The following is a 13,397-nucleotide window of genomic DNA, read 5'->3' as shown; positions in this document are numbered from 1 at the left end:
GTCTAGTGATTTGTTTCAGAGAGCTCACATACATGGTGTCCTGTCTTCAGTCATGCTGGCTGTGGCACCTGGCAACATTTCCCCACACGTACTCTCTCCTTCATAGAAATGCATCCTTTACTAGTATATGAACCCATTGTTCATTTAGTTTTCCAGGGGCACGATCAGTGTTAAACCCCAGGTCACTGACATTTTATGGCCCACTACAAATTTTCAGATGCACTTGTTATTGCCACCGACTGAATTGAAAGCTGGAAGTGTGGCACAAATACACCCGGCTAACGTTCCATCTGTGTTTTGGGGGAGTTCTCCCTTTTTACATTCAAGAGAAAAGGAAACTTGGATGATTAGGCAAAAAAGTTGCAAAAGGAAGGACCTGGTTCTATAATTCCCTGAGCAATCGTTTCAAACGTGTCCGTGGCTCTTGTCCTGTTGTGTTTGATGTGGTCGTCTCTGCAGTGGAGGTGGATGGCGTTGGCTGCTGTCATGTGTGAAATAAGATATAGCGACGATGTTCTTCTGCTACCACACAAAGGTATCTGTATGGAGTGTCGGGTAATCGGGCCGTGCGGTTGCATTACTCTTTGCCGAGAAGTGCAGTGCGGTCAGATGAAGTGGCGTATAGAGGAATAGCTCTGACCCTCGCGGCACTTTGTTGTAGCAGGTCGTTCTGAAGCACACGAGCACTGTACAGGGCCCTTGTGCCCATGCATTATTAATGGGCCAAAAGGGACCTCTATCGCTAATTCTGGTCACGTCTGGTGCTGGGGACTATGGGTGAATTCTACTTTTCCCTGTGCTGGTTTTTTTTTTTTTTTGCTCTTCTGCCTTAAGTGCATCTTTCCCCTCGCGCTGCATTGAGGGCCGTTCACTGGCAGGGATGTTTAATCCTTTCCCGCAATATTTTTGCATTAAACAGCACTCAAAAGCGCATGCACAGGCTTGGGCATGAACGGTATCGCATAAAAGCGGCCATCGTAGCCGAGTGTCGTTTCTGCCTTCTTTAAATACAGGGTTTTTAAGGAAGCATAGAACATTCACCAAAATGATGACACTGCTCAATCTTTTCCAGATGTACTTCACAATCATAGGTACCAAATTTAAGTTTCAGAAAACATATATAAAGAATTAAATGGCATCGTGCACCTAAGCTGAGCAGACATCAGTCTAAAGATAACCCAAAATGCATTCTAAAGATGGGGTAAGGACAAGATGGATGTATTTCCTTTCATCTATGGCATTTAGCTGAAACTTTTATCCAAAGCAATTTACAATTATGACTGAGTACAACTTGAGCAACTGAGGGTTCAGGGCCTTGCTCAGGGGCCCAACAGTGGAAACTTGGCAGTGGCAGGGCTTAAACCAGCAAGCTTCCAATTACAGGTCAAGTACCTTAAGCACTGAGCTACCGCTGCCCTTTCTGTCGTGTGCCTTTGCATGTCCTGGTGCATAAATAGTATATATAGCTGTCTATATTTCACCCTGTGGCTTGCGCTCTTAAAAAAATCTTAACATTAATATTGTCCTCGGCGTTTCTGAGACCACAGGCATGCGCCCGTGCTGCAGAGATCCTCTTCACATTCATGCCGGTTCAGCGTGTAATCCAGGGGATTGTATCCTTAGCCGTTATTTGATTTGCCACATTTATCCAGAATTGACTCCCACACCACCATGTGCCAATTAAAGAAAACGTTCAATATATTGGTAAATCCATGTCATGGGGAAAACTGTTGCACAGTTTTTGGAGAGTAGGGAAATTGAATAATACTCACATTTTGGAGATGCTTATTTTACTTTCAAGTTCAGTCAGTTATATCCATTTATTTGAATATTTGCAATATTGGTTCAATGAAACATGTAAGACCTGCCTGAGGTGTGATGGCTCAGTGGTTAGGGTAATGGGAAGGTTGCTGGTTCAAGCCCCACCACTGCCAAGTTGCCACTGTTGGGCCCCCGAGCAAGACCCTCAATTAACCCTCAATTGCTCAAATTGTACTCAGTCCAAATTGTAAGTCACTTTGTATAAAAGTGTCAGCTAAATGCCATGAATGTAAATAATGCTCCAGGTGGTTCTTGCAACATGCACATCACTGAAATCCTGTTATATGATGTCATATATAGGTCAGTGGCTCATACAGGAGAGTGTCCTGCAGAACTTATGTGGTTACATATGTTCACACTATTTAATCCTGGCTAGCTGGACCGGGTCGACTGCCGTAAAGGCCTCTGTCCGCTGTCTGTTCCCATCATCCTCCAGAGGCTCGAGAAACATCACGTGCCTGTTGGCACTGGCCCTTCCCTTCAGCTTCTCCTCTGCCATCCTTGGAGCTTCAAAGACGGACAGCAGAGTCAGGCAGCCCTCGCCCAGACCGGAGGTAGCGGGCAAGGGGGCCGCGGGTTTGCAGCAGCCGCAGCGACACGGAGTCAGGTAGAGATACATGAGTATGAGCAGCAGAGTGACCGCACAGCCCAGCACGGTGGTGTATCCTGTGCTGAAGGGTTCTACCATGACACGCTGGGAAACCACAGTCAGGTTCACTTCCCGAGACTCGTTAATCATCCTGCTCACGTCCGCGGCCACGCATCGGTAGATTCCGGAGTCTGCGGACCGGACGGCTGGGATCTCCAGGCTGCCGTCGTGGTTCAACCGGACGGTCCTGTTTTGGGTCAGCTGGGTCGAGTTGTGCTCTCGCGGAACGACCCAGAAGTAGGAGAGGGCCGTGCCACTGAGGGCACCCGTGCAGTCCAGCAGGACCCGCTCCCCTTCGTACGCCGTCACATCGGCCTTTGGGGAGATGAGCGAGATCGTCTTCTCAACAGTGCAGTTCTCGAAGAACCGAGGGCTGCGCAGGAAACGTATGGAGACAGAGGGTTCTCCGCTCGTCCGGCACGAGTAGCTGTCCTTGAAGTTTCGGACAGCCTCGTAACCCTCGTACTCCCAGTGCCAGAACAGGCGGTACATGGAGCAATCGCACATCAGGCCATTATTGTGAATGAACAAGCCCCTCTGCGCAGCTATGGGCAACAGCACCACATCATCTAGAGGCAGTCCGGACATGCGGTTGGAGGAGAGGTCCAGAACAACCAGCTGGGGATGGCTGTGTTTGCGGATGGAGAAGAAGGGAAAGTCCGTGAGTCGGTTGAGACTCAGGTAGACCTTCCGGAGTCTTCCCAGCCCCGACAGGGCATTGCTCTCCACGAGGCCGATACGGTTGTTATAGAGAAGCAGCTCCTCCAGTCCCAGCAGGTCTCGGAAGGGATGCATTGCCACCACTTGCAGCCTGTTGGACGAGAGGTCCAGGTGGCGCAGGACGCTGGCATTGTGGAAGGCCGCAGGGCTGAGCAGAGATATCCGGTTGTGGGACAGCCGCAGGACGTCCAGCCTGGGTAGGCCGTGGAAAGTGCCCGGCGCCAGCCATGTGAGCTGATTATAGCTGAGATCCAGGACAGAAATGGAAGGAGGTAGGAGAGGAGGAAATTTGTCCATGCCAAGCGAGCCACAGTCCACTATGTCAGAGACGCACAGGCAGCCCAGGGGACAGCTAGCCTCCGAGAAGCGGAGCCAGAGGACAGACACAGAGGTCAGAGCTAACCAAGCCATGCACGCCATTCTGCTGGTGAAGAATCAGATGCAACAGAGTCACCACAAGCGGAGAGACCCAATCCTGAAGAAATTATTTTACACACAAATGTACTTTTTCAACTGTGTTTTTTGACGCGATTTTGTGGATTGTTGTAATATTAATATTTTAATATTTTAAAATATTAAAAACAGCAAAAACAATATTTATGAAGTTAAGATTAGATTAGTATAAATAATCTTGCACTATACACAGCATTATTAGAGTGAATTTCAAACAGATTTTTGAATTACAAGATTGTGAATAGACAGTTTAGAACACTCACTTGTGCAAGATGTTTTCCTTTTCCATATTGTTATATTTCTTCAGAATCCACTTAATGTTCTAAGAAAAATGCCTTGATCCAACAATTTATAACTCCAATTCTAAATTGTAATTCCTTTAATAGTTCTATTTTCCAGGCGTAGTCCAGAGTAATCAACAGGGAAGTTGTTCTTGATTTCCAATGTCCCCTACCCTTAAACAGACTGTGGATTGTGATTTCTGATGCTCTCTTCCCTTTCTTTACCTATTCACAATGCAGCTCTGTCCCTCTCCTGCTTACTCCAAGTGAAAAGTCCTGATTTGCTTGCTCGCTTGCTCTCTCTCTCCGCTCTCTCTCTCCCTCCTTCCCTCTCTCTCTCTCTCTCACTGATTGTTTTAAACCCTTCTGGCATCGTTTCCGTCCATGTCCCTGACTCTGTGTTCCTACTGTCTCGCTTTCTTCCCCTTAACATCCACAGTTTCCTGATGCGCCACAGTTCGTCGCCCATCTTCTCACCTAAACTGTCTTGATGGCTCTTGGCTTGGGATGGGAGGGAATTTGTCTTTATAATGTACTCCAAAATCTCTACGTCCACTCCCACTCCTTGCCTCTCCGCCTCTCCTCGTGGTTGGCAGCTGTTGTCTGAAACTTGGTCACAGTGAGCCTGAGGCTCCTCGTCGCTGTCACAGCGCATCCGTCTTGCTTTGATTGCACTTCGCCATGGGCTGTGGGCTCAGTGTGATACTGTCACCCACACGCGATTAACTTCCAGAGAGCTACAGCGTTACTGATCCAAAGAGCATTTCAGAAATGTTCCTAATCTATTCACATGCACTAATCTAACAATATTGGCAGACACTTGACATTTACTTAGGTTTTCTAACTGTATTTGTTGGTTTGTCTTTCCTAAAACTGAATGTTTGAATGAGATTCAAAGTGTGCATTTTATTATTCCAAACTTCAGGGACTAGAATCAGGGACCGTTTACATCTGTGCAGTAATGTGAAAGCGTAAAATATGATGTGAATGGGTTTTTTTTAGTACTGTGTTGTAGCCTAGGAAATATGGTTGAACATTTGCCTTGAAAACAGAAAAGAACTTTTGTTATTTTTTTTGCAAAATAGGACTCATTTCCATAACCTGATGTTGTTTACACTAGGTTCTAAAAACAGGATCATGCAAAGAGAATAGAATTTATGGATTTAACCAACACAATTACATAAACATATGCTTTAATAGAAAGGCTTGCTTTAATGAAATGTACCCCCAACACTAGTCAATGAGAGCAGATTGAGAGAGTACAAAATTATTATTTTAAAAGCTAACAGGGATCAAAAAGTCCATTATGCCCCTGTTCCCTTTTTAATATGAGAACCATTTAGTGACACAAGAACACAACCAATGTTATTAACAACATTTACATTCATGGAAATTAGCAAGATGATTTATCTTACTTATATACACACACAAATAAAAAGCTTATCAAATTAATTCAAATAGTAAACAAAAACTAGCAATGATTACTTGATTATAAGGAGGTTCACCTTATTTCAGATTTGACCCCTTCTAAGCATTTATTTGCCCCATGCACCTCCTACAGTTTTATATCAATTACTTAATTTTTTAAAATAATTTATATAAAACAGTAGCTCAGAATTAAATCACAATGGCATGAAGCACACATAAGTCAAGAGAAAAACTGTATTATGTTAGAGCACAAATAAATTACAAAAATGAAGCATTTAAAAAACACAGCATTTGGAAACAATCGCAAGCTAAAAGTACTGAAACCTAGTAATACCACATTAGTAATAAGTCTCAAAACATTTTCAAGACAAAAATATTTTCGAAAATGCATTTGAATTTACTCACAATGGATGCTGCTAGGAACTGACGTTAACCACAAGAATGTGTGAAGACTGAATTGAGGAATTGGCATTTGCTGGTGATTTGTAAATGACTTAAGATCATTTCAGATAATATTAACAATAGCATGTGGCATCAGACAGCATGTCACTGTTTATTGTGGTAACCCTAACATTCTGTGAAGAGGCCCTAATGGACACAAGCACTTCCACTGGGAGCAACCGAAAATGCAGCATTTTTGAAAATGCTTTGGCTTAAGGCTACTGCAGTGGCACTTAATGTTTCAAGGCTGTAAGCTTTTGACTGAACAAATTCAGGGTTTTGTAAATGCTTCGCTTTTGTAATACTGTTGTGTTTTCGCTTAACGATGCCGTGTATAAGATTTAGGGGGATATATTAGCAGAAATGGAATATAGTATTCAAAAGCAGATTTTCATTAGGGTATAATAAACTATAACTATGAATCACTTAAAATGAGACCTTCATATCTACATATGGGGCATGTCTTCTTCCAACAGAGGTCAGCATGTTGTTCCACCATGTTTCTGCAGTAGCCCAGAATGGACAAACCAAATACTGGCACTACAGAGTTTTTACACTGAAGCAGCAGTTTGAATTTTTTGCAGCTAAACAGTGGTTGGAAGATGTAGAAAGAATTTGCTGGCTAACTATTTTGTGAGAAGTCTGAGAACCTGAATGTTGGCAAATGGAGGATCATACTTATTATTTAGCACAATAAAAAGCAAGTAAGGGAGAATCTTTGTCATTAAAGAAGCAAAAAGCATGAAGAAGCCATACGGAATTGAAATAGGCAGAAAACAAGGATAAACATTCCCAGATCGAAATCGTTGATGAAGGGCAAATGTTTTCACAGAGATGCCAAAGTTGCGTGTTTTCTGGACAGGTAATTCAATCTAAATGTTGTTTGGTAGCTTTACTTAGAATAACTGCATGGAGATAGTTACCAACACGATGAAACTTTTTTCCTGCATCAATGCTGAAAAATAAATTGCTACCTTGACTGTAATTTTATATTTATTCACAAAAACCAGAAATTCATGTTTCATATTTGGACCACAAAAACCTGGTGACATTACTGTGATCATTCTACAGCTGGGATTAATACCAAAATAAGTGTAATGTTAAAAAAAAGGCTTTGACGGTCAATTTTCTAACTTCTGCAATGCTACTGGGTAAACAAACCCGGCTTTGATTCTGCAAATGGAAAAAAAAAGTATCCATCTTGTTAGCAGACTAGAAGTGCTAGAATAAATTAGTATATTTGTATTAGCATGCAAAGCAAAAAGCTACTAAAAGCAAAAAGCCATTTTAGCTTTTATTCCTCTTTTTCTCAATAACATGAATTTAATTTAGACGTGAAAAATACATTTTTGATATCAAGAACTCAATTTTACGAGTAAAAATTATATTCTCAATATCAAAAATGACATTTTTACTAGTAGAAATTCAGTTCTTGATATCAAGAATATAATTCTTACTAGTAAAAATGTCTTATTTAAGGTGGCAAAATCGATTTATTTCCAAGGGTTTTGGAGAGCCCCCTATCCAGGGAGGGCTCAGGATAGTCAGGTCCATCGTAACACAGGGATCAGTGGCCCTGTCTGAACTAACACAGATGGTGTATCTGCAATATGTGAAAAAAAACTGCCTTACTTCAGTGTATGTTATTGTACCACTAGTCTACAGTCTTGGCCAAAAGTATTGGTTCTGACACTAATTTTGGTTTTCACAAACTTTACTGCCTCAGTTTTTTTTAAAGACCCATTTGTCAGATATTTATTTGGTATAGTGAAGTACAATTATAAGCATTTCATAAGTTTTTTTAAAACTTTTTATTGAGAAATACATCCAGTTTCAGCAAAGATGTAATATTTACAGTGTTGACCTTTCTGCAGTTTGCCTTGGAATGCTGGATATCAGCTTCTGGGCAAAATCTTGACTGATGGCAACCCATTCTTGCTAGTCAGTGCTTTGAGTTGATCACAGTTTCTGTGTTTTTGTTTGTCTACCCTCTTTTTGAGGATTGACCACAGGTTCTCAATAAAATTTAGATCTGGGGAGTTTCCTCGCCATGGATCCAAAATTCCAATGTTTTGTTCACTGAGCCACTTGGTTATGCCTTATTACATGGTACTCCGTCATGCTGGAAAAATAATTGTCCATCACCAAATTGCTCCTGGATCATTGCTCTTGGAAGATGTTTTGATACCATTCCTTATTCATGGAAGTGTTCTTAGGCAAAATTTTGAAAAAACCCACTCCCTTGGATGAGAAGCAACCCCACATGTGAATGATCTCAGGATACCTCACTGTTAGCATCACACAGGACTCATGGTAGCACTTACCTTTTCTTCTCTAGACTATCATTAGTCCAGATATCCCAAACAATCTGAAGGGGGCCTCAGAGAAAATAACTTTACCCCAGTCCTCTGCCGTCCAATGCCTTCCTGCAGAATGTCAGTCTGTCCTTGATGTTTTTCTTAGAGAGAAGTAGCTTTTTTACTGCCCTTCTTGACACCAAGCCATCCTCCTAAAGCCTCGCCTCACTGTGCATGCAGATGCACTCACATCTGCCTTCTGCCATTCCTAAGCAAGCTCAGAACTGCTGACCCGATCCTGTAGCTATGTCCTCTTTAGGAGATGGTCCTGGCGCTTGCTTGACTGTCTTGGGTTCCCTGAAACCTTCTTCACTGCAGTTTAACTTCTCTCTTTGAAGTTCTTGATGATTTGACAAATGGTTGATTCAATAAAAGGTTGATCAGCTACCTTGTCCTCAATAATGCTTTCTCCTGAGCTAATGAGAAGATCACTGAAATTATGTTAGCAGGCAATTTTGTGGCAGGGCTGGAATGCAGTGGCTGGAATGCAGTAATTTTTGTGATTAAGTTAATTTTCATTAACATGGAATGACTTTGCAATGAATTGCAATTCATCTGATCACTTCACAGCCTAGAGTTAATGCAGATTGCCACCATAAAAACTGAAGCAGCAAACTTTGTGAAAACCAAAATTTGTGCTAGTCTCAAAACCTTTGGCCATGACTGCACTAGTTGATGTTCTGCATAGTTTACATGGCCAAAAATCACAGTAAGATATATTGCTGGTGAAAGCTACTGTTGTCTGTCTTCTTCCTAACAGGTATACCCTATGTTAGAGTTCAATATAGAACTCTGTGTGGGGATTAGTGAATGAGTAGACCATTTCAGACATGGCCAGAATCATTACTAATCTCCAACATATCTTTGTTTCTTAAATGTGTCTCCATTTTCACTCTCCACAACATTCCATATGAAAGATTGCCCTCATGGTGGTCGTTTGGGAGAGAAGCAAAGTGTTCAGTCTAGAAGGGACAGCTCTTATTGGAGATCGATCTTCTCCTGCTCTTCTGTCAAGCAGCGCTCTTCTCACGGGCGATCGATGCTGAGTAATGGTCAGCGGTTACCAAATCTGGTAAAATCAACTGACCAGCAGCGTTGAGGATCAGGATAGGAATACTGTAACAACTGTGTGTGTGTGTGTGTGTGTGTGTGTGTGTGTGTGTGTGTGTGTGTGAGAGAGAGAGAGAGAGAGAACAAACATCATCACAGAGACCTTGAAATATTTCCAAGGATGTTTGGTGCTACATTTCAGGAAAGGCTACTGACCCAGTCATCACTTCTTTTTAAAATAAATTGCTGGAATTAAAGAACCGTTAATTAATTGCTTTACGATGTTCCTTTCCTGCTTATGTTGTGATGGATTTAAAAACAAACATTGTGACGTCAAATTTACATTAATAATTAAAACCAATACAAGGGATTACAAAATCCAGGACCGGATTTGGATTTGAGCTTCAGATTTGAATACCACTGTAATGAATACTTGGCCATAGCAGTCTATTTTGAATGCCTTCTTTTCTCTGCATTTTATTGCAGATATATAAAGTATTTTATTTCTTCTCGGCCCCCTCCCCGGCTCGCTTGCTCTCTTTTTTCGTTTCACCCTGTCCCTCATCTCTCTCGGGTAGTTTGATTTACCTCTAACATCCCATTCTCTCTGTGTTTCTTGTTGTTGGCCTCCAAAGCAATTTGAGCCTCCTCATTACAGCCTAAATGAGCTGCTGTGGCATAATTAGTCTGCAGCTGGAGCCCAGGCATGCTTTCCTTACAGCGCAGACAAGTGTGTTGTGTTCCTGCCTAATGAGTCAATGACAATACAAAGGTTTATGTTCATGCTCAATTTAGAGAGATAGTGACGCACAAATCATTAATCTCCCCCTTGTTAAAATGTTTTTGCCCTTGACTCTTGTAATATGCTCTTGACATTGCAGCTTGTGGACTTACCAAGTTAAACAAAATGACATTCACTGACGTTGGAAACAGACGGAACTTGTACTATAAAAGCTGTATTTCTAATCTCGCTCCCTTCTTTTTCGATGGGGCAAAAGTCGGCTTTTTGACCTTTAGGTTGCGGTGTACCAAGGCACAGCAGACACCGGAAGAGGGCAGTAGTGTAGTTGAATGCAGAGCCTGGCTTAGCGTTGCCAAAGATACAGCGCTCTCCTGCTGTCCGCTGTTATTCGTCATTACGCGGTGGGTGTGGGACCCCGAGGGCGCCAACTGGTCCCGGTCAGTGAAATCCAACCATTCTAATTCCGTGGCCTCTATTCGTTGTTTTCAGGAACGGACACAGAGGTCTGCACTACGTCATGCCTTCCACGACACCCCTGATCCCTGGCAATCTGGAAAGGCACATATCGATTACGTTTAGAGCATGTTGGTGTTAGTACATCTCACTTTTCATTTAATCGCTTGGAAAATAACTATCCTTCTGTCAATAATTTTAAAATGAAAGCATAGGTTTTATGTGTCAGCATTTGCTTAAGTTCGTTTTATTATATTTTGTTAGAATAATAAAACAATTTGTTTTTATTATTCTAATAAACATATCAAAGTCTGTGTAACATACCCAAGCAACTTTTTAAAATGTCAAATAGCCTAATAGCCTATACATCATCAGTAAATTAGAACTGACTGTCCTGACTGTGGATAAAGTTGCTCCAGATTACTTTATCATAAATAATTTTAGGGTAACATCTAACGGAAAGCCTATGAAAATCATGATAGCTATGAGGAAAATGAACACTGCTTTTCATCGAAGAGGTTGAATGATGGACTGCATCCAGCCGTCGTCGTGTGCGCACCCAGCGCAGCGCTGTGGAAAGGGAGGGCGAAGTAGGGGGTTTCTGAGCCAATGGAAGCCTGCATACGCCGAGCGTCCTTCCGAAACACGAACGAAGCGACACGATTAACGGAACCCTAACCCCTCGCTCGAGGAAACGGTCTCAAAATGTTAGCGGGTAGTTGAAGTTTAACGGATGTTGCACGTAGTGTCGTGCACTGTGCCACTGACGCTCTCTCGGCTGGAACATAATAAAGGTAATTCTAAACACTATAAGCGTCCGTTTTGAAGTTTTCGTTTAACTTGGCCTGTTAGCTGATGTTCGGTGTTTATGCGATGGACATTGCAGTAACGGGCCTACGTCTGCGTCCTATTCGCATCTTTGCGCACGAGAAATATGCGTAGGGAATGTTTTAAATGGTCGATTTTGCACCAGCAGAGATAGCGGGACTGGTTCCATGACCCTGTTAGACAGTTTTCTGTGCGCTATCCAGTATTTGATTCGCGCGTAAATATCTACTTCGTTGGGGACTGGGGATCCCAGTGTCACCTAGATTCGTGAAACTCCCTTTAAACAGACTCCTTACGAATGCATGCATTGCGTTGAGGACGTGGTTGTATTGGAACTCGTCGCGTCTTGGCGTGAAAGAGTAGCCTGCAGCTGACAGCCCTTGGTGCACTCCGGATGGCGAAGGTTTAGGTGCGTCTTCACGAGATCTCCGGCTGTTTTTACGCTCGAGCGAGATCCCCTGCGCGGCGGTTCTGGCGGAGACCGCGATGGGTTGGCTCCGTCTGCACGAGGATTTTTTGCAAAAACGAAGTGCTACTTCATGCGTGTCCAAGTGCGTTTATTGGGCCAAAATACGTAAGTCCACCTTAACAGCTTTTTTATTCTACAATTACACAAGCTTTCATCATTTCTATTTTAAGCGCTCGTAATTACATCTGATTTCTAACCTGTTGCGCTATTCCTTGTGGTCCTCTTTATTATAATGTTTTCAGACATTTAACCACAGTCATTTTAAGCAGCCACAATTTTGAGGTATACAGTGAAGGAGACCGTTCTACGTCTTTCCTCCCTTAACGTGCTGACACTTTATAGTCTTAACGTTTTCGAATTCATACATATTGCGAAGAAAGCGAGTAGGTATACATCTATTGGCTTGCTTGGCAAGTCCGAGTATATGTTCTCTGCGTCTCTGCTTTCTCATACCGCTCTGAGATATAATCCTTTAATCCCCAACTAAGCAAATATATCTTAGCCAACACCACAACAAGTGATCATGGGAAATTCTGCTCATTTAAAGTCTTGTTGCATAGCTAGTGCCACGTTATAAACTGGAGTTTGGTTTAGCTGTGTATTAGTTTTAAATCGTTTGGACCCACTCTTTGCTCTCATTCTCCCTGGAGGCAGTAATTACTGCCCTATGTGTGCGAGTGATACCCCATGTCTCCAGTGATGGCAGTCATTTTCATAATAGCATGAACTGCTGATGTCCTATTTACTGCATATCCAGAAGTACGTGTAGCTGCTTTGACGTCTGGCAATTCATGGGTTTGTATGGGTTGTACCAATTGTGTATTTGCTCTGAGCTGAATCCTTGAATGAGCTACCATTCTCGTCTCAATTTATACATTTGTAACTGTCATAGCACTGCAGTGAAACACCAAACAAATGAAAGTGCTGCGAAATCAAACACTTCTGGCCTGGCCGAATAACCAATCACAGCCTTTAGTTCATGGTCCATATCATACCAGGGTTACTGGGCAAACCCATGGAACAGTCCCGTGGAAGCAGCCTGTGGCCCAGGAAGAACAAACTCCAGATCTGTGGGGTTTCAAGCAGGTTCACTAGAACTTACACAGTGGACACTTAAAGTCAAAGAATAACAGTCAAAATGCAAATGGACTCCTTTAAAACTATTTAGTCGGTACAATTCCATGTCCAAACTCTGACCTTTCAATTGCTTTATCTAATCATTTAAATCATTCCCACTGGACGGCAGGAGGATTTTGTAGAGGCAGATATGAGCAACTCTAATCTTCTCTCTTTCAGACGCTTACTGTGGGGTCAAACTAGCAGGTGCTTAAAAAGCCGGATGGAGTTCCTTATGAATTACTTTGGGAAAGTAATGAATGAGGCGCCCTGGGCAGGTGCTTTTCCTTAATGAAACACAAACCTCACAGCACCTATAGGAACCATTTAAGTAGTGAATCTTTTTTTTTATTCACTCGCTACCCGTTATTCTTATTTACCAATTGTATGCATTAGAAAGATGAGGCTATTCTGGTTTGAATCTCCAAAAATGAACATGTAAACATATTTAGGGACAGAGACGCTGGCTAAAAAGCACCCGGTGACCCGTGGCTTTTAAAAAAAAACATTTCTGTGCAGGAGGACTTCCTGTGAGGTGAGTTCTCTTCCTGGTGCAACGTGGTTTCCATGGCAATGCGATGCCAGTGAG

General features: G+C 42.5%; 2 protein-coding genes across 8 annotated transcripts in view; one reads left to right on the top strand and one right to left on the bottom strand.

Annotated features, from left to right (window-relative positions):
- Positions 1-2,040: 2,040 nt before the first annotated feature.
- Positions 2,041-3,620, bottom strand: LOC113570002 (amphoterin-induced protein 3). Its single transcript, XM_035522654.2, has one exon. It carries the CDS (start codon positions 3,608-3,610, stop codon positions 2,180-2,182), a length of 1,431 nt encoding a protein of 476 aa, XP_035378547.2. The 5' UTR covers positions 3,611-3,620; the 3' UTR covers positions 2,041-2,179.
- A 7,323-nt stretch (positions 3,621-10,943) lies between these two features.
- Positions 10,944-13,397, top strand: part of klhdc8b (kelch domain containing 8B) — a 64,279-nt gene continuing 61,825 nt past the window's right edge. For 4 of the 7 annotated variants that reach the window (XM_035522473.2, XM_081707040.1, XM_081707038.1 and 1 more), the window contains exon 1: positions 10,964-11,189. The gene's annotated coding sequence lies outside the window, so the exon portion shown is untranslated. Of the gene's footprint in view, positions 11,190-11,663; positions 11,798-13,397 lie in introns of those variants that run through there. The other 3 variants (XR_014119742.1, XM_035522476.2, XM_081707039.1) reach the window with 3 other exon arrangements.

The sequence above is a fragment of the Electrophorus electricus genome, chromosome 24 (assembly GCF_041902795.1).
Source record: "Electrophorus electricus isolate QZ-2024a chromosome 24, ASM4190279v1, whole genome shotgun sequence".
Taxonomy (NCBI): Eukaryota; Metazoa; Chordata; class Actinopteri; order Gymnotiformes; family Gymnotidae; genus Electrophorus; species Electrophorus electricus.
The sequence above is the reverse complement of the archived record's forward strand: the minus strand, read 5'-3'. Positions and strand labels throughout refer to the sequence as shown.

Coding starts and splice junctions, on each gene's coding strand:
- LOC113570002 (XM_035522654.2), bottom strand. CDS start 3,610: ATGGCGTGCATGGCTTGGTTAGCTCTGACCTCTGTGTCTGTCCTCTGG.